Raw genomic sequence first — 20,320 nt, forward strand, 5'->3', positions numbered from 1 at the left:
TTCCATGCTTCAAATTCTATACCGATCCATTAATCTTGTCCATCTACTTCCACGTAATCTAAAAAGCTGCCAATCATATGGGGCCATCTTTGTGAATTCCAAATCATCGAATTCCCACATCACACTGATTGACCAGCAACGATCGACGTAGGTGCGTGCTTTTTTTCTGAGCTGAAGTTAGACACTAGATTGGTTCAATCTAAATGCATACTGTGACAAAAATCATATATTGGATCCTTTGTGTTCCATTGCAGGTTTCACCTATTTTGCTAGTTAATCAACAAACTTACATTTTTTTTTCGGAACAGCCTTACATTTAATGCGTTATGAAACACTATAACGGTTTTTTTTCGATGAGTTATATATTCCTTGAGAGTTGCCATGTTATCTATGGTGAACTTGCTCACGAAATATGCTTAGCAAGTCCCTGAGGAAATTTATTTGAGCAATGTTATCCATCAGAGGAAAATTCAGATGATAAGTAATCGAAAGATCAAGGCTTTTAGTTTAGTGTTTATCAGTCGTTTGATTTCTTAAAGATATTTTTTTTAAATATTTAAATTGATATTTGTTTCATTCACAAATCAATTCGAACAAATGAGAGAGGGATGAATATTTCAAGCTAAACAATATTCTTTTCAGTTTAACTTTATGAGGGTACCATTTTGATAACCCTTAGGAAAATCAATTTTAATCTTGTTCCGGCTAAGAGATACGCAATCTGGTTGATGTTAACGCCTTTATCCGTGGAATCTGTTTTGCTTTCTTGAAATTTAACACCAAACCCTTTTTGAATTTTTATCTCTTTCACTATCTTAAGCATAAGAACCCCCAAAATGAAAACCAATTCGACCAACTTTTTTCTTCCTTTTTCTTGTACATGAGCCAAAAATCGTTTTAGCGGTTGTGCGAGGGTTCAGTTTTACGATGCCGTTGTCGTCATTATAATTAATGCATCAGGCTGAGTAACGACGTACCCGTGCCTAATTTGGAAGCGTTTTTTAATTTGCATTTTGTGATGGGAAAAATTTGCCACAGTGGATTGGCCATATTTTACGCAGCAGACTGAAACAAGAAATTATGTCAATATTTTTCATAGAGTTTTTTTTTCTTTGTCGTAATTGAAACCTAAATTCAACTTCAAGTAATCATGTCTCTCAAAAGCATTAATAATTCCTAAGATATTGCATCAATAAGGTACATTTCGAGTCATAAAGACGGTACCCCAGAAGAAAGATTTATGACTATGCAGAACGTTTTTACCGAAAGAATGCGTTGTGCAAGAAAATTCTAATTATTCGTTTGAGCACACTGACATGCGAATTTTATTGAAAATTTACATACATAGAAACACCTAGATTAACTTTGAACTTCCATATTGGAATTTTAAAATGAACAAGGAGTAATAATAAATAATTACTAATTTCATTTTAAGGGTTAAAGGTCTAAGAAAGACTCTCATCGGTCACGTGAGAATCTGTGGGAATAAGTAGATATACCACGTTCTCATCAGTTTAAGATTCTTTATAAACACAACAAATTGGTGTTCATTCGTCATTTTTCACCCGCACATCATGGAAGACCCCCAAGGGTGATGGTAGCCATTTTTCTTGTCTTGATTCGTATAGACCGACAAGATTCTTTTCAAATATTAGATAAACCTTCTGGGTCCCGCCAAGACGCACTATACCCTTTAGCGCCATCTTTCTTGTTCGAGGTCTATTGTTTCATTCTGCTCTGCACCTTTTATCTTTAACTTTGCGCGCTTGTTTCTGCGATCATAAAAAATGAATAATCGTAAAACTGTTTTCTTTCAAGAAAAACCCAAGAAAAGCCCCCGCTGCGTCGTCGTCGTCGTCGTCATTCCACATGTTTCCATTGGCTTTTGGGTTTTTCCGAAGAACTCACACCTCCTGTGTTTTCCATCCTCCCACGCATTCTGTTTAGCTGCAAGTGTAGGGTTGCTCCTAGTCCCTTCATTTTCAAAGCGATGCCGCGGATGAGCTTCCCGGAATCACCCAAAGGACACAAAATTTACTCTCGGCGGCACCAAAGTGGGGACTTGTAAGTGTAATTTCATCACATGTACACGAATTGTTCATCATGGCCGCAAAGAAACACGAGTGTAACATTATTTCGCGGAACTGGGTTCTATGCCATCCATGGTCGATGTATGTTCCTATCTTTGCAAAATGTGTGTTTAGGTGTGGGATGTTTGGGATTTGGCGTGGGTTCAAAATTAAAATTCACACTCAGCCCGGGTTTCTGGGGACTTTCCTTCCAATTTTGAGAGTAATTTTTCAAGCTTTAACCGAGGAACAACAGCAATGTGTCGCCGGGATTTGCTTGTTTCGCGCAGAACTCAAAAATTTATGCGGCTATGCTGCATGGTAATAATTTAGGCACTACATGTTTGAAAATTGTCCTCTTTTAAATTATCATCCGCTATCAAATTCAGTTTGAGCTATTTTGTTTTAAAATTTAAAAATAAACCTTTTAGTGAGTAACATTTCTTGGTTATGTTATTCATATTAAAAATTTCATGTTAATTCAAAATATTCGCTGAATGACTCCTTATTTGCTCAATGATTAGAAACTTCCTCTCAAAAACAATAAGAAACAAACGAGAATACGGGTTTTGTTTAAATTGTGTTCAATATTTTAAGAACAAAAAAAATCCTATGTATTAAGTTCCCTGCTCAAGTAAGGTAGACCTTACCCTGATCAATTTCAACCAAAAACAGTATCTAAGGGATTTGAAGATTGCATCTGTGGGAAAACTAAAGAAAGCTGAAGGCGCAACGAAATTGTAAACAAAAGCTTGTGGGGAATCATGGGCGGCATAATGTGGGGTATCTTTTGCTACCTATATTTTGGTGTTTTTGTTTCCTCTCACGACATAACTTGACGAACATAATTTCTAAATGTCAAAGGGAAGAAATCACCGTGTATTTGTTTTTGAAAATTTTATGAGCGGCTTTATCGGTGATACTATAGGTTTGAAATGATAAATAACAGAAATTTTCTAAGGTATTGAAAAGAGCGAGGAACATTTTTGTATAGAAGCTTGACCACATTGAGTATTTTTTTATGGTCTACCCGTCTATCATTTCAAATCTTTAACACGCACCGATAAAGCCGCTCAAAACAATTTCCATAATTTTTAAAATTCCCTTGGTCCTATTTATCAGGCATCTAACATTCGCAAAATCACGCTCCACTTGGTCTAACCACCTCGCTCGTTGCGGCCCTGCTCGTCCATTTCTACCAGATTCGTAGTGAACAAATATTTTTCAGAACAGTCGTCCGGCATTACCGCAACATGTCCTGTCCAACGTATCCGGCTAGCTTCATCACCTTCTGGACACTGGGTTCGCCGAAGAGTCGTGCGAGCTCGTGGTTCGTCCTTCGCCTTCAGACTCCGTTCTCCTGCACGCCGTTCTTCTGCACACTGCGAGGGCTTGGTATTTTGTACCGCAGTCGAAGTCCATAGTAGGCATGACTCACGAATTCCGCTGATAATTCGTCGCCGGATCTCACCAGTGAGCCAAGTTAGACAGAGTCTTCGACTATCTCCAGCTCGTCGGCGTCGATCGTGACTTTATTATTACAGAACAAGTGAGCTCGATTGGTCTCGGATCAGCAGACTAGCTTAACCTTCGTCTTTAACGTATTAGTAATCTACCCAATCCTTCTTGCTTTGCCTTTCAGTTTGCGGTAAATCTCCTCCATCGCTACAGATGACTTGCCATCTTTATCAATGTCATCAGCAAAGCAGATAAGTTGATTGGATCTGTTGAAAATCGTGCCCCGCATTTCGCCCACCGTTCGTCTAATAAAACCTTCTAGCGCACGTCATTCCGGAAATACCATCGCTCTGTCGAAGCTTATAATGGTCGGATTGTGGTCGGTGCCACAGAATGCATCAAAATATATTTGCAAACATAAATAGGGAAACTTTTATTGAAGGGTTGCTAAATTTTAAAACCCATTATTTCTCCCACCCTCACATGTTTCAAAAACGACTTACGTGCATGCTTCAGTCTTCAGCGTCACCGGTATCCTTTTGGCTGGCTTTGGGCGGCTCCCTGGCTGTTCGGCTTTCGCTTGGGGCTTGCACCTCATCTTGCTGTGCACCGATCTCCTACGATGCGGGGGCGGTTGCCCTTTTGCCGACACACCTGCTATCGATCCGGACCACCACTTCGACTCTCATGCGCTGTCTGTTTTCAAGCGCCGACCGTCGATTCTGCTACTTGCAGGCGCACGCCTGCAATGGCTCGTTGCTTCGCTACCTGTCGCGCCGATCCCGCTTTCGATATCCGGAGCACAATGGCACCAGAATTTGATGTTGCTTTCCGCTGGAACACGTGCGATGTGGCTCGCTACTCGGCCACCTTTCGCACCGATTTCACCTTCGATCCTGCTCAAAACCTGATGCATGCGCAGCCTCGCTCTTCGATGAACCCGTCCACTCCGTGGACTTCCGCTTGGCCACTGGTCGTTTGTCATCTGCTGGCCAAACAATTGAAATGGTGCCTCAACGACAATTGTACCACTCGTTGACACACACGCGGTGGGTACCGCGGGACGAAATGCTCGGTTTAGTGTTTAGATGCGGAATGAAATGCTGATCGCTCGGTCACTGGATAACACTAGGTGATAATGCTGGCAATATGGTGCCACAAGAAGTGCTGTGCTGGCGTAACCCGGACAGAATTGTCACTCAGAGGTAAAAGGTTGTCGACGGTAAAAGAGATTCGTCGCAGACGAAAAAGAAGACTTGTCGTAAACGAAAAAAAAGGATAAAGAAGAAGGGGCCCTGTTGAAGGGAAAAAGTGTCGGTAAATCGTGACGATTTTAAATGGTTTGTACCTACGATTTCCGACCCCTTCATATGTGTTTTCTGTTTTGGCTGGCAACCTCCTGTGCTTGCGTGGCCGGCTTTTGAATTGGCCAATCGGTACGACAAACCTGCGAACATGTGCGTCGTTTGGTTAATGGCCATTCGTTAATGATTGAGCTTTTCGCTTACCTTTCTCTTTCGCTTCGATCGGAAGTTGAACGGAATGGTAGAAATTCTTTTCGGGATGCCTTCTTCGACCACGAATCAATCCTTTGGCCTCTTGTGAGATCACAAAAGCAACTTTTCCGACTCGTAATGGCTTGTTCCGACGGCCAATCGGTATGGCAAATCTGTGAGCATGTGCGTCTTGGTTAAATGCCGTACATAAATGTTATTAGCTTTTCGCTTACCTTTCTCCCGCTCGATCGGAAGCTGAACGGAATTTTGGAAATTCTTTCTTGGCCCACGGGCCCAAACCTTTCGATTTTTGCGTATTTGCCAACTTTTCCGTTTCGGAATGGCTTGTTCCGGCGGCCAATCGGCGGAGCGTCTAGAATCAACACGCTATTAGATACTGCCTTCATTCGCAGAAAAATCGTTCTGCTTACCTGTCGGTTCCTGTTCTCGCTGCACGGGTATCCGTTTTGGTTTTTTGGCCGACAGCGTTGTTCCGACCGATTTGCTCGCACCGACACTATTGCCTTTTTTCTGGCTTTTTTCCGGAAACGCGAATGGTAAGGCAATATAGTATTTCCTAAGACAGATTGTGGTAGGGTAGCTTTTTGTTTTTGTTTTGAAAAATGTAAACACCAACTAGTCGCCATTTTGATCTTTGATGATAAGCACTGTTCAATGCTTTCTTTTAAAAACTACTTTAATTAAAAGCATCAAAAAACCTTAATGTCTCAACTAGTTATGAATTTACAAATCATTAAACAAAGAATTTATATGCTCCTCACCAAGGTGTGCTTGCAAAACCACTACAATTGCATTGTCAATATCATATCGTTACTATCTGGTCATTGAACATACGTAATGTTGTTGTTATGTTTACCCTACCACGATATGCCGAGAAAATGTAAACATGAGGAATCAGCTGTTCGTCTGACAAGTGGGGAAATGCCTTATGCTGCCAACTTCTCAAGCTTCTTTCGTTTGTTTTGGTTTTCAACTTACACGCCGAGCGATTTTCACTCAAAGTTGTTTCATGTTTGACCTAGTTTTTATTTCAGTGTTCTTCCTCTGAGCACTCAGAGAAATATTTATTGCATTTGCGCTTTTGGTTTATCTGTGAGGGGAATGGGTAAAGTAAAATGTTTGCAAAATAAGCTCTTATTGTATCGTCAAATTAGAAAGAATAATTAATTGTAACAAGCTCCCTGCGCGATTCGAATGAACTCGACAATTCACCCGAGATACGCACACAGTTCTGCGTTCCATCCATAGTTGCCTTGATCAGTCTGGTCAGCTTCCCGGAAAGCCGTTTCCGTCCATGATTACTTCCATAGCTCGTCACGGTCGATCGTGTCGTATGCGGCTTTGAAGTCGGTGAATAGATGGTGCATAGACTTAGTGATCACTGCATTTTTGAATGATTTGCCGTAATGTTAAGATCTGGTCCGCCGTAGACCGCCCCTCCATGAAGCCGTTATGATGACTTCCCACGAATCTGTTTGCCTTTGGCGTTAGGCTGCGGAGTCCAATTTGTTGCCCTTCCTGTTGATGGGGCATATTACCCCCTCGTTCCACTCCTCCGGTAGCTATTATATTATGTGACCCAGATCCGAACCATCAACCGGTGTTAGTAGGCAATCGGCAAACTTGCCCAGGCCAAGTTTGAAAAGTTCAGTTGCGATGCCGTCCTTCCCAACCGATTGGTTGCTATTCAGCTGGCAAATGGCTTCCTTAACTTCTTAACTTCCTTAACTCATCGTTGGGAGTGGCTCCTCTGCTTCAATTGCTACGCCGGCGATAAAGATACATTACCCCTCTAAATCCTCTAAAAACATTCAAAATTCGAAGGAAAAACCCCAATTTTTCCTGTTTTTAGAGGAAAAATCTCATTTTTGATTGCTAGTTTGTAGAAAATCTATCCAAAACTAATGTTAAATTTATAAATAAATTGAAAGCCATTAACTTGACCTACAAAACCCTCTCAAAAAATTTTCCGAACTCGTCCGAACTCTTAAGTTATAACTTACTGAAAAAAGTCATTATTTTGGATATTTTGTAGTATATCTCCTTTCTTAATTGAAATATGTATTTAAAATGTTCCACAAAATTGTGTGTTTCAACAATTTGAACAACTTTTTCAAATATACCAAGTTTGTAAATCGTATACTAAAAAAGATATTAAATAAAAACTCACAATAACTTGTTAAAATGCTCGTTATTTTTAAAATGCTCGTAACTTTTATGTTTTTCATGCGATCTTGGTGGTGTCTTCAACAAAGTTGCTTACAATAATAATATCTACAACTTTTGTGAAGACATCAAGTCTCTAAACTAATTGTTCCAAGAAATAATTTTTTTATCTCCCTTCCAGGTGAAAAAATCACTCTTTTCTTTCAAGAATTTGTTAAATCATCTAAAAATATAAAAATGTTGCGAAGACATCAAATGTCTACCGTTTACCGTTCGTCCCCAAATAATTTTGATCGCTTATTAGGTGCATTTACCCCTGTGTGCGGCGTAGCGTTCTTTTCATCCGTCACCCATCTGTACTCCTCGTCGAACCAGTCGTTCAGTCGAATTTGTCCACATACCCGATGACGCTCTCTGCAACGCTGTTGATGGCTGCCTTGATAGTGTTGCAACAATCCTCGAGGGAAGCTTCATCAAGCTCGCCCTCTATCGGCAGCGCTGTTCCGATCGATTGCGCGTAGTCTGCTGCGAGCTCAGGTCTCTTCGGTCGTGCGATATTTAGCCAAGGCGGGCGTCGGTTTCGCATGTTATTCACAACGGAGAGTTCCAGGTGCGTCTTTACCATAACCAGATAGTGGTCGGACTGACTGGTGTTGAAACCTCGACAGGATCTGACATCGATAATGTCTTATAAATTCAATGCTGTCTATTAAAACGTGGTCGATCTGTGATTGCGTTTTAACGGTGATCTTCAGGTGTACTTGTGTGGGCGATGGTGGTGGAAAAGGGCGGCGAAATCTATAAGTCTGAGTTTCGTTGATCAGCTAGTGCGCGATGACCTTCTTATTATCGGTTTTTATTCCTCCTCTTGGCCGACCCGAGCGTTTAAATCCCCGAGGATCAGATTGCTCGATCTTGATAGTGTTATCATGTTTTGGGCAGCGCTTGTATTCACGATCCAGCTGCACGTAGAATTCGTCTTTGTCGTCAATGGTACTTCCGAGGTGAGGGCTGTACACATTGATAATCACTATAAAAGCTCTTCCTAGTTCGTGCGTGTGTGTGTTTTCTTAGCTCGACAGTTTAGCAGACAAGTTCAGTCGTGTTGTTTGTGCTTCAAGAAGTGCATAAGTTGTGTTCCCCTACCGTCACCCAAGATGGATAATTGGAAGAAGAGTAATAACTCTAAAAGATGGTGGCAAGCGTGCTCCAAGCCATGCTCGCTCGAGAAGTGACTGCGGGGATCCGAGAGTATGGAATCTGCTAGTGAGACTAGTGCATCTGTGTCTCATTTCACTCCCAGCGCGGCCCAATCCCGTTCTTCAGTGGGAAATTCTTCCATACTGGACTTCTTCCTAACGAACATCACCAACCGGTGGTGGCTGAAGTCGATTCCAACGTAACGCCGGCCCCGAGATGAACTAGGTTCACTTTAGCCGTATGGTGGACCGAAACATCGACGAGAACCCATGGCTGAACTCCGAAAAGGGCATCGACCTGGCAATCGTGGGACTACAACGAGCCATATCCGTGGCTGACGAAGTTCTAGTACGGCGTGTTCCTGTGAGGGGTAAGTTTGTAGCCATTGATTCCCATACCCAGTTGCTTATTAGATTGCGGAATTTGCGTAGACGCAAATTTCAGAGGTCCGGTCATCTTAATCTTTAAAAGACTTAGCACCGAACTGAATAGGCAGATTGCCTCTAGTATGACTGCACTCCGAAACGAGAATTCTGAGCGTATTGTGAAAAATATGGATGATCGCTCCAAGCCTTTATGGAAAATAGCCAAAGTTCTTAGTTCCCATCCCAAACCAGTTCCTCCTCTTAAAACTGCTAATTCAATTCTTGTCACCCCTGAAGAAAAGGCAAATGCCATTGGCGACCATATTATTACATCGTTTAAAGCCCGCTAGAATCTCAGGTTGCGCAATGCGTCAACAATTTAGATTCCTCCCCTTGTGTCGTCCCTCTCACAGACAAAATCTCTGCTGAACAGGTTTGCTCAGCGCTGAAGTTTTCCAAAAATATGATGGCCCCAGAGTTTGATGGTATCTTGAACCTTATTCTTAAAAATCTCTGCAACAAAGCATACCAACTACTTAGAACTAAGTATTCTTAATAAATGCCTGGAGCTTCACTACTTCCCGCTTTGCTGGAAAATAGCCAAAATCATCCCCATCCGTAAAACTAGAAAAGATCCAACATTGCCTTCAAGCTACAGACCAATAAGTCTCCTTTCAGCGCTGAGCAAACTTTTCGAGAAGCTTATTCTAAAACGGATGCTTAAGTTTGTGGAGAACCACAACATTATCCTATCTGAGTAATTTGGTTTCAGGAAAGAGCATTCAACTTCACATCAACTAGTTCGGGTGATAAACAACATCAGAAGGAACAAAAGTGTATCTAAATCTACAACCGTGGCCCTACTAGACGCCCAGAAAGCGTTTGACAATGTTTGGCACGATGGACTAGTTTACAAGCTATGCTCACTCAATTTCCCTGTACATCTCATCAGAATCACCCGAAACTATCTTCAACATAGGTCGTTTAAGGTGTCGTTGAATAGTTGCTTATCAATAGAATTAGGGTGGTCCGTTACAACACCCCCTGAACGCGCACTTCTAATTTGTACGCGCATGCGCGCTTCTAATTTGTAGCGAAATGCGCAATAACGTTCATAAGGAACAGCTGAAATGGAACAGTACGAATGTCATCTAATTATGTTTTGTTTACGTTTTTACATAGCTCAGTAGCATTCGAGCTAGAATAAAAAGTACCGCCGCGAAATACAGTTCGTTTTTTGCTACCGAAATAAAATTGTGTTTAGTTCCGTAGTGAAGTTTTTTACTAATCCGCGAGTTTTTATTCGGGTCCGAAAAGTTCTTCCGGGAGTGCATAAACATTTTGGTCCTTCGTAACCGGATACCACATCCCGTTTTCCCGGAGAATTTTTGTGGATTAGTTTCGCGGTGTTGTGTAAATTGTGCTGCTGATTGGCGACGCGAAAATCGCCATCGCAAATAACTTTTCGCGGACAATAAAAAGTGGTCCCTTTTGTGCTGCTGGCTTGGGACGCGAAAGAATCGCCATCGCAAATTGATTGTGCTGCTCATCGAACAATTCGGCGAGTGTGATAAGTGCCTGAAAGTGTGAAAAAAGTGCATCGAGCCAGCTTGGAGTGAACCACCGCACCTAGGAAGGACATCACGGAGCTTGAAGGCAACCTCCAGGACATCGGACATCGTAGTTCATCACATAATTTGGGAAGTACTATTGTGTTGTTGAGAAATAAAGATTGAGATTGCATGTGAGGTGTTTTTTCTTGGTTGCATGAGGTGTGCCCTTTTTAAATATAAGTTGGTCTTGGTTTGCGCTGGTTTTTTCTCCGTTGTTGTTCCGCTGGTTGTGCCCCCCTGCTGCAGTCAACAAGTTCGACGGTTTCGTCAATCGGGTTTCGCGGTTGTGTGGAACGTCGAGTAGATCGGGTACAGCTGTTAGTGCTACAGTACAGTTTGGTGATAGTGTTTTAATTTTGCATTGGACGAATTGGGCCGAACGGACTTCAGTTTTTTACAAATTAAAACTTAGTGAAAATAAAAACCGTGAAAGTGAAAAAGTGCAACATGGCTAGAAACTTACAATCGCAGCTTAAAACTCTGCAAAAACGTGAACGACAAATAGTGCTTATGCTGGACAGTGTTGATCGGTTTTTGCAACACTATAATTCGGAACACGATGAGTGTCAATTAACATCAAGGATCCAAGCTTTGGATCCAGTGTATAGTGAGTTTTATGAAGTGCGTGGAAAAATAGAGATTGCATTGGAAGAGGCCGATGAAAAGCTGGACAAGGATTTGGAAGAGGACACTAAAAAGGAAGCAGAAAAGCAACGACAGGATGAGAACGAGAGGATTTTGCTGGAGTTTGAGGATCGATTTTTCGAGCTGAAAGGAATGCTCATGAAACTTCAATTATCGAAATCATCTCAGCCAAACGACGAGTCGAGATTCAGCCAAGATCGGTCCGCCCCATTCTCTCGCGTCAAGCTTCCAGAGATTCGACTTCCAACCTTCAACGGGAAGATCAAGGAATGGGTGACGTTCAGAGATAGCTTTCGGAGTCTCATTCACTGCAATCCTCAGCTAGGATCTACGGAGAAGTTCACATATCTCAGGTCTGCCGTCACAGGTGATGCGTTGAAGGATATCGCATCCATTGAACTCACCGATGCCAACTATGATGTCGCTTGGGATATTTTGGAGGAGCGCTACGAGAATCGTAAGCTCATTGTGAAGGCTTACCTGGACGCTTTATTCGCTTTAGAACCTCTGAAGAAAGAAGGCTACGACGGGCTGAATAATCTGATCACCGAGTTCGAGAAGAATCTTCAGATGCTGCAGAAGGTCGATGAAGAAACCGAAGGCTGGAGTACAATCCTGGGTTATATGCTGAGCTCCCGTCTTGATCCTGTTACTCTTCGAAATTGGGAAACACACCATAACAGCAAGGAAGTTCCCAGGTACGAAGACCTGAAGAAGTTTTTACGCAACTATTGCAGTGTTCTCCAATCTGTAGCGCCATCGAAAGGGTCAAGTTCAACAGACAACAAGCAATCCAGGAGTTCAGTATGTAATACCGCATACAAGTCGTCGAATCGGTGTCCGTTCTGCAACGAGCCGTGGCATTCACCCTTCCACTGCCAGAAGTTCATGCGTTTAAAATTGTCTGAGCGTTTGGACGCGGTAAATCGAGCCAGAGTCTGCCGTAACTGTTTCCAGAGTGGTCATTTCGCAGCGAATTGCAGCCGAAGTACCTGTCGTCATTGTCATCAGAAGCATCATTCGTTAATCCACGCGTCGCGATCCTCCGTTCCACACCCGTTGAATCCGAAGCCGTATCAACAGTCAACGTCACAACCCATCGTTCAACAAGCATCGTTCCAACAGCCAAATCCACAACTCCAACCAACAAACACCGAGAACTTGCACACCTCAACACAAAATGCACCAACCACCTCACAACACACAAACACACAACAAACCTCAACACATAGTAACACCAGTCAAAATTATGTCGCACTTCCTGCTTCTCCTTCGAATAACATTATTCTGTCAACGGCTCTAATAAGAGTGAAAGATCGTCATGGCAACACGCTGATTGCTCGAGCTCTTCTTGATTCTTGTTCGCAACATTGCCTCATGACACGTGACTTCTCTCGCAAGCTGCGCTTCGTTGAATCGCCCACGTTCCTGTCGGTCCAAGGTATTGGATCATCGCAAAGTGTTTCAACAAAGGCTGTAAGCGCTGAAATAACTCCCCGTTCGCCGAAGATGTCCCGCTTCCAGGAAACTGTGCAATTTTTCGTTTTGCCAAAGCTCACTCTTCATTTGCCAACAACTTCGTTTGATCCATCCACTTTGTCGCTTCCTGATGCATCGCTCCTGGCAGATCCGTATTTCCATGAGTCGAGGCGCATAGACGTAATAATTGGCGCTGAATATTACATGGACTTGCTCACAAACGACAGACGGAAGATAACTGCAAACGGACCAACTCTACAAAAGACCGTATTCGGATGGATTGTCTCGGGTCGAGTATCAAGCGCAACACCATCCATTTCTCAGACTTATGTTTGCTCAACTGTAGATCTTCAAGATCAATTGATGAAGTTTTGGGAACTGGAAACCTGCCGCGTTAAAAGCGTCCTGTCGATAGAAGAATCGTTGTGTGAAAAGATCTTTCGAGAAACTACGATACGTGACACTGAAGGCCGATTCGTCGTTACACTTCCCAAGAAAGAGTCTGTGATTGATCAAATCGGCAACTCACTCACGAGAGCTGCTAGTCGTTTTACGGCACTGGAAAGGCGATTTGAAACCGATGCGGATTTGAAGAAGTTGTATGCTGCCTTCGTCCACGAATACCTTGCACTAGGGCACATGCAAGAAGTGTCAGACAAGTCGGATCTAGAAAAAGGCTACTACATACCGCATCTCCCTGTGTTTAAACCTGACAGTACGACGACAAAATTGCGGGTGGTGTTCGATGCATCATGCAAGTCATCCTCTGGTGTTTCGTTGAATGACGCTCTAATGGTGGGACCCGTCGTCCAGGATGAGCTGCTGGATATCACGCTACGCTTCAGGCTTCATCAGTACGCGATTGTAGCTGACATAGCCAAGATGTATCGAATGATCAAGGTGCAACGTGGGGATCATCGGTGGCAGAGGATTTTGTGGCGAGATTCAAGAGATGAGTCTATTCGGACCTTCGAACTTAACACCGTTACTTACGGTACTTCCTCCGCCCCTTATCTTGCTACAAGGTGTTTGCAACAATTGTCCCAGGATGGAGCTGAGGAATATCCGATCGCAGCTGAGGTGCTCGCTTCTGCGTTCTACGTCGACGACATGCTGATTAGTGTCAAATCCATTGAGGAAGGAAAGCAACTTGTGCAGCAAATGATGAGCCTCATGGATTCTGCTGGAATGTCTCTCAGAAAGTACGTTTCTAACTGCTCGGAAATTCTACGAAATGTACCCTCCCATCTCTGTGATGAACGATTGGTTTGTGAGTTAGACTCAACCAGATCTACTGTGAAAACCCTTGGATTGCAGTGGCAGCCTAGCTCCGACGACTTCCGCTTCAGTACGATTTCTTGGGATGATAAAGCACCGATTACCAAGCGAAAAGTATTGTCAGACGTAGCACGGCTTTTCGATCCCTTAGGACTAATTGGCCCCGTCGTAATCTAAGCTAAAATCTTTGTACAAGATCTGTGGAAACTCCAATGTGATTGGGATGAGGAACTGAGCGTTGAGCTTCAAGAGCAGTGGAGGGAGTATCGTCGAAATTTTGCAAGTTTAGACAGTTTGTCAGTGCCCCGTTGGGTTGGTTTGAGTCAGGAGACAAGAGTCGTAGAAATTCACGGATTTTGTGATGCGTCAGACAAAGCGTACGGAGCATGCTTATATGTCAGAACCGTTGATGCTAATGAGGAGATTCTAGTTCGACTGTTGACGGCGAAGTCGAGAGTAGCCCCTCTCGAAAACCTGAAGAAGAAAAAGATGAGGCAATCTACGCCACGCTTAGAATTGTCATCAGCTTTACTTCTCGCGCACCTGTATGAGAGAGTCTCCAGAAGCATCAAGTTGCAGTCAGCAAAATCCCACTTTTGGACTGATTCCATGATAGTTAAGTGTTGGCTATCATCCCCACCTTCGCGTTGGAAAGAGTTTGTAGCAAACCGAGTCTCCGAGATCCAACACATCACGGTCGCTGGAACATGGAATCACGTGGCAGGAGTTGAAAACCCGGCAGATATAATTTCCCGAGGCATGATTCCAGCACAGTTGCAGTATCAATCGCTGTGGTTTCAAGGCCCATCTTGGTTGAGGCTTGAAGAGAAACACTGGCCTCAGAATGTGAACGTCGTTGAGGAGTCGTTAGAGAAGTCATCGTTGGAAGAAAAGGCGAGTACCACGGCTGTAGCACAGGTTGTAGAACCAAGCGAAGTATTTGGATGGAGATCCTCTTACATAGAGCTAATGCGCCTTGTGGCATGGATGCGACGATTTCGATTCAACTCTCAGATTGCGCATAGAGATATTAAAAGAAGTGGTGCCCTGACTCTCACAGAACTCGATGAATCGCTGAAGACGCTTGTACGAATCGCTCAGGAAGAGAGCTTTCCGAAAGAGTACTGTGATTTGAAGAACAATCGTCCGATTTCACTGTCATCAAAACTGATGACATTGACGCCGGAGATGGTAGATGGGTTAATCCGGATTGGCGGCCGGCTCCGACATGCATCGATTTCCGATAACCGAAAGCACCCGTACATCTTGGATCATCGACATCCGTTTACCGAAATAGTGATGACATACTATCACCGAAAGTTGTTTCACGCAGGTCAACAGCTTCTCATTGCTGCAGTTAGAGATCAATTCTGGCCAACGCACATTGGAACCCTTGCTCGCTCTGTGATCTTCAAATGTGTCCCTTGCTTCCGCGTGAAACCCAAGATTCAGGAACAGATCATGGCAGATCTACCAGTTGAACGAGTGACTCAGTGCCCAGTTTTTGAGAGAGTTGGTGTGGATTACTGTGGGCCATTTTTCGTAACGTACCCTCAGCGAAAATGTCGGCCTGTAAAGGTTTTCATCGCCATCTACGTTTGCCTTGTGACAAAGGCTGTGCACATGGAAGTCGCTTCAGATTTGTCTACGCAAGGTTTCCTCGCCACCTTTCAACGGTTTTGTAGTCGTCGAAGTGCTCCTCGATTGGTGATGTGCGACAATGCGAAGAATTTTGTTGGAGCAAAACGTGTTCTGGACGAAGTTCACGGGTTGTTCATCAGCAAGCAGTTCCAAAACACGGTGGTTAATTACGCAGCAAACCAAGGCATCGAGTTTCATTTCATCCCGGCACGCTCGCCAAATTTTGGAGGACTTTGGGAATCTGCAGTGAAGTCGTTTAAAACTTTGCTCAAACGGACAGTTGGACAGCGCTCGCTTGGACACGAGGAATTCCAGACAATCGTGGTGAAGATTGAGGCAGCATTGAACTCCAGACCAATCACCGAACTCAGCAATGATCCTGATGATTTCGAACCGCTCACGCCAGGACATTTCCTGGTGCAAAAGAAAATGACTGCTCTCCCTGAACGCGATTTGAAGGACGTACCGGAGTCGAGACTGAAGGTCTGGCAGAGAATGGAACAGATTTCCCAGAATCTGTGGGCGAAGTGGTCCACTCAGTACCTGTCTAACCTCAACAACCGAACGAAGTGGACTAAGAAGAAGGACAACATCAAAATCGGCACCTTGGTCATACTGAAGGAGGAAAATTTCCCGCCTCTGCAGTGGCCCATGGCACGAGTAGTAGACCTCCACCCTGGTTCAGATGGAAACATACGCGTTGTCACTGTTCGCACACAGAATGGCACATACAAGAGAGGCATTTCGAAAATCTGCGTGTTACCTATCCGTGACAACCTACCATCGTCAGAAGAGGAGAACCTGGACTCCTCCACCGGCGGAGATCAATAGATCTCCGCCTTCCCAGTTAAGTTATGTGTTTGTTTGAATTTCAAAAAGCTCACCGAATTTCTTTTCCATAGAGTTACGATGCCTCCTAAACTCAGACAACTCTGAGACATCCCATGTGGATAGCACTTTCACCTGAATTGAGGTAATCTGTTTTGTTTCGGTGGTGGTCAGTCGTATGTTTGCATGCATGAGTAAAGCCTGAATACTCGTCGCCTTTCGGCCTGTTTTTAAACAGTCCCACGTCGTAACAGTCTGTTGCGAAGTGTATCGCAGTGTCAATCTGCGGAAGTCCCGTTCATCTCTAATTGAGATCCCCGTTTTGATATTTTGAGGAAAAGTGGTGCCAATGAAGAGGGAGAAGACTAGTATTCGCCCCCTGAACGCCTGCGCAGTGGTCATGGACAGGTTTGGCCAACCCCGACGTGCTCACCCAGCGTAGAAGTTCGCCAGCAGCATCACCAACCAAGAGATCATCAACTCGAAGTCCAGCGCGTAACAGATGGAGGTCATCACACGCCATAGGGCGTCCGCGGAGGCCCGGAGGCCTCCGCTCCAGGGAAGTCGTTTTGTGAAACATAAATTCAATTTAATTAGCACCCTCTCATCTGATTACATAGATTTGTCGTCGCCCACCGAAGCCAATCATCCGTTTCAACGTCATCGTATGAGTACGGTGACCCCAAAGTTCAGCAAGATTCGTCCGCAGTCGTAACCATGTTGTAGTCCGGGAAGCAAGAGTTCGAGCAGAAATTCCACCAACACATTCGTCAACACTATCAGTCCGTCATCCGTAGATCACCGAAGAGGTTGCGCAGCATCATTTTTTCAAAGGTAAATGCACTTTAGTATGTGTTCGTCGAAGCACATTGCAGTACTACACACCTTAAGAGAATTTTTATCCTCTTCGAGGTGATCAGCAGCAGCAGTCATCAATCATCTGGCTTGGTTCGATCCATCGTACAGTCCGACCTACCCGATAACCCCGAAGTACACCGCAGTGAAGGTTAACAGTTCCGTCTGATTTTGGTTCAGACCCACTCCAATTCGAGTTGCTAACTCGTCACCAGTTCGAGAACACAACATTTTATATTTTAAGCCAATATTGTAAATAGTTGAACATTAGGAAACGAAGTAATTTTAGTTATAATTGAAATGATATTTCAAGGCGGCCGGCATGAACGCGCACTTCTAATTTGTACGCGCATGCGCGCTTCTAATTTGTAGCGAAATGCGCAATAACGTTCATAAGGAACAGCTGAAATGGAACAGTACGAATGTCATCTAATTATGTTTTGTTTACGTTTTTACATAGCTCAGTAGCATTCGAGCTAGAATAAAAAGTACCGCCGCGAAATACAGTTCGTTTTTTGCTACCGAAATAAAATTGTGTTTAGTTCCGTAGTGAAGTTTTTTACTAATCCGCGAGTTTTTATTCGGGTCCGAAAAGTTCTTCCGGGAGTGCATAAACACCCCCTTCCAGCGCAAACTAGCGAATGGCACATTTGCCGGTTTCGTGACTTCCTTAAGATTCACCATTCGCGGACTGATATATATTATTCTTCTGAGCGATCATAAAACGGTTTCAAAAGACTTATATGAAACCGTCCTGGCTCTTTCCGATTTTTAGGGTAGACCAAACAATAAACGACTTCGTGTAACACCTTTGATATTTGATACGGTCCCTCATAAACCATGAAAACTTCTTTATTTCACCATCTTGTGCCGAAGACACAGGATTGGCCTTCACTAGCACCATGTCGCCTTCTTGGAATCGTGGAGATGGATTCGGTGCTCGACGATTTCTTTTTCGCGATTTGAGCAATAATGTCGCCCGAACAACGTCCACATCAATCATGTCTTCGCTGCCCGGAGGAAACTCAAGTAACTTACGCAGAGTATCCAGTGGCTTTCTCCCAAACTGTAGCTCGAACGGCCCCAAACTGTACACTCAGTTGACTCGTGACATGCAGCGTTTAAAAATTCAGCGAACTTATCAATTTTGTTCGCCCAAGTTTTATGGTTACCTTGACAATATGTTCTGCATAAACGTGACAATTCTCGCATGACTCTTTCCACCGGGTTAGCCTGTGGGTGCCGTACGCAAGTATGAATCAACCTGATTCCAGCATCCTTGCAACTGTTCACCCAAAAGTTTGAAGTGAATTGTGTCCCTTGATCACAAAGTATTGCATCCGGTTTACCATGATCTTCCGTATACTTTTCAATACTACGGAAGTTGGTCTCCGCACTCCGTAGAAGGTCACAAACTTAGTGAAAACATCCAGCAATACCATGATATGCTTTACTCCGCCCCTGCTTGTTGGCAAAGGTCCATATAGATCTATTGAGATTATCTGGTTTTTCCGCTGGGGAAGAATGCTCCTACACGTTCCCGTAAGTTTGAAGTTTTGATTCTTAGCATATTGGCAAGTCAAACATTGCTTAATGAACGTTTTCAATACATTGACTGTTTCATCGCTCTGTAGGTTTTGAATACTCCAAAATGACCTTTTTCTTCATGGTAGTACTTGAGGACATCGGAAACGGCTTCACAGGGTATCCATAGCCGCCAAACCTTGTCTCGTTTCTGACGCACAAATAATACACCCCCTTCCAGCCGATAGTTTGCATTTTCATCATCGGAGCTGATCAAGGTTGATTTGATTTTACTAATTTGCCCTTCCGGATAGCGAGATAATGTGTCTGCAATGGTGTTTTCGGTGCCCTTGCAGTGTTCGATGTCATAATCATACTGTTGCAAAAATAGAATCCACCTCGTCAGTCTACCATTAAGCAGCTTACGCTGTTTCAAGAATATGAGAGCTTTGTGGTCCGTTATAATGGTGATGTGTCGTCCTAGTAAATACTGACGCCACTTGTCCAGAACCCAAACTATTGCCAACGCCTCCAGTTCTGTGACCGTGTAATTGACTACTGCTGCCTTAAGTGTTCGACTCGCGTAAGCTATCACCATTTTGTTCCCAGAGTCGTCTCATTGAAAAAGAACTCCAGCCAAACCTCTTGTCGAACTATCCGTCTGCACCACGAACTCCTTATCTAAATCTGGATGCCGGAGCATAGTATATACCATGAACAACTCCTTTAACTTCCAAAGCCAATTCATTTCTTGTTCATCTTTCCACCTCCAAACTCGGCCTGCTTTAAGAAGCTCATAAAGAGGTCCTGCGATGATCGAAAACTGGGGAACAAAGCGCGCTACGTAGGTGGCCAATCCAAAAAATGACCGCAGATCGTGAACAGAACGTGGCAAAGGAAAATTTTAGATTGCCGATGTTTTTCCAGGGTCGATTGATATCCCTTCAGCTCCGATATTATGACCCAAGAAGGACACTTGGGATCGGAAAACAGTGATTTGGATGCACTGATCTTTAATCCTGCCTTTTTGAGTCTGCTAAAAAGTGTTCTGAGATGCTCCAAATGCTGTGAAAAAGTAGTGGAGTGAACTAGCAAATCGTCCACATATTTTTCTACAAACTCAAGAATTTCTGGTTTCGGTTTTCGAGTTGTACATAAATCCAGTAAATTTCCTGTGTTCCGGTACGATAGGGATTTGCCAGTAAGATGACGTTAAATCGACCGAAGAAAAATATTTTGCACCATCAAACTTTTGGAGAATCTCCTAAATGTTCGGGGGCTTCTCATGATCCTTAACCAAGACTTTGTTGAGTTTACGTGCATCCAAACAAACACGTACATCTCCGGTTTTCTTGATGATAGTTTCTAATGGGCTGACATACGATGTAGGGCTCCGAGAGATAATGCCCCACTCCTCCATTTGCTCCAGTTTTGATTCAACAATACGTGCTCGAGATATCGGAATTGGATACTGTTTCATATTGAATGGTTTTTGATCCGAGACGTAAATTTCATGATGGTATTCTTCCGTTAACCCCGGTTTCTCCTCGGAAAAAATGTTCAAAAATTCGCTCTGAAATTCGCTCTTCGGAGTTCAGCTGTATGTGGTTTCCAATGGTTTCGTCTATTTCTTCCTTTTCATCCAAACTACCTTCGATAAAGTTCACCATCCGTTCACATAG

The 20,320-nt window shown here is 43.6% G+C and overlaps 2 protein-coding genes across 2 annotated transcripts; both read left to right on the plus strand.

The window, feature by feature from the left end:
• The first annotated feature begins 10,835 nt into the window (after positions 1-10,835).
• Positions 10,836-13,967, plus strand: LOC129742235 (uncharacterized). Its single transcript, XM_055734108.1, has one exon. It carries the CDS (start codon positions 10,836-10,838, stop codon positions 13,965-13,967), a length of 3,132 nt encoding a protein of 1,043 aa, XP_055590083.1.
• Positions 13,968-14,399: 432 nt separating this feature from the next.
• On the plus strand, positions 14,400-16,262 carry LOC129742236 (uncharacterized). Its single transcript, XM_055734109.1, has one exon. It carries the CDS (start codon positions 14,400-14,402, stop codon positions 16,260-16,262), a length of 1,863 nt encoding a protein of 620 aa, XP_055590084.1.
• Positions 16,263-20,320: the final 4,058 nt, after the last annotated feature.

Source organism: Uranotaenia lowii, chromosome 2 (genome assembly GCF_029784155.1).
Source record: "Uranotaenia lowii strain MFRU-FL chromosome 2, ASM2978415v1, whole genome shotgun sequence".
NCBI classification, from domain to species: domain Eukaryota; kingdom Metazoa; phylum Arthropoda; class Insecta; order Diptera; family Culicidae; genus Uranotaenia; species Uranotaenia lowii.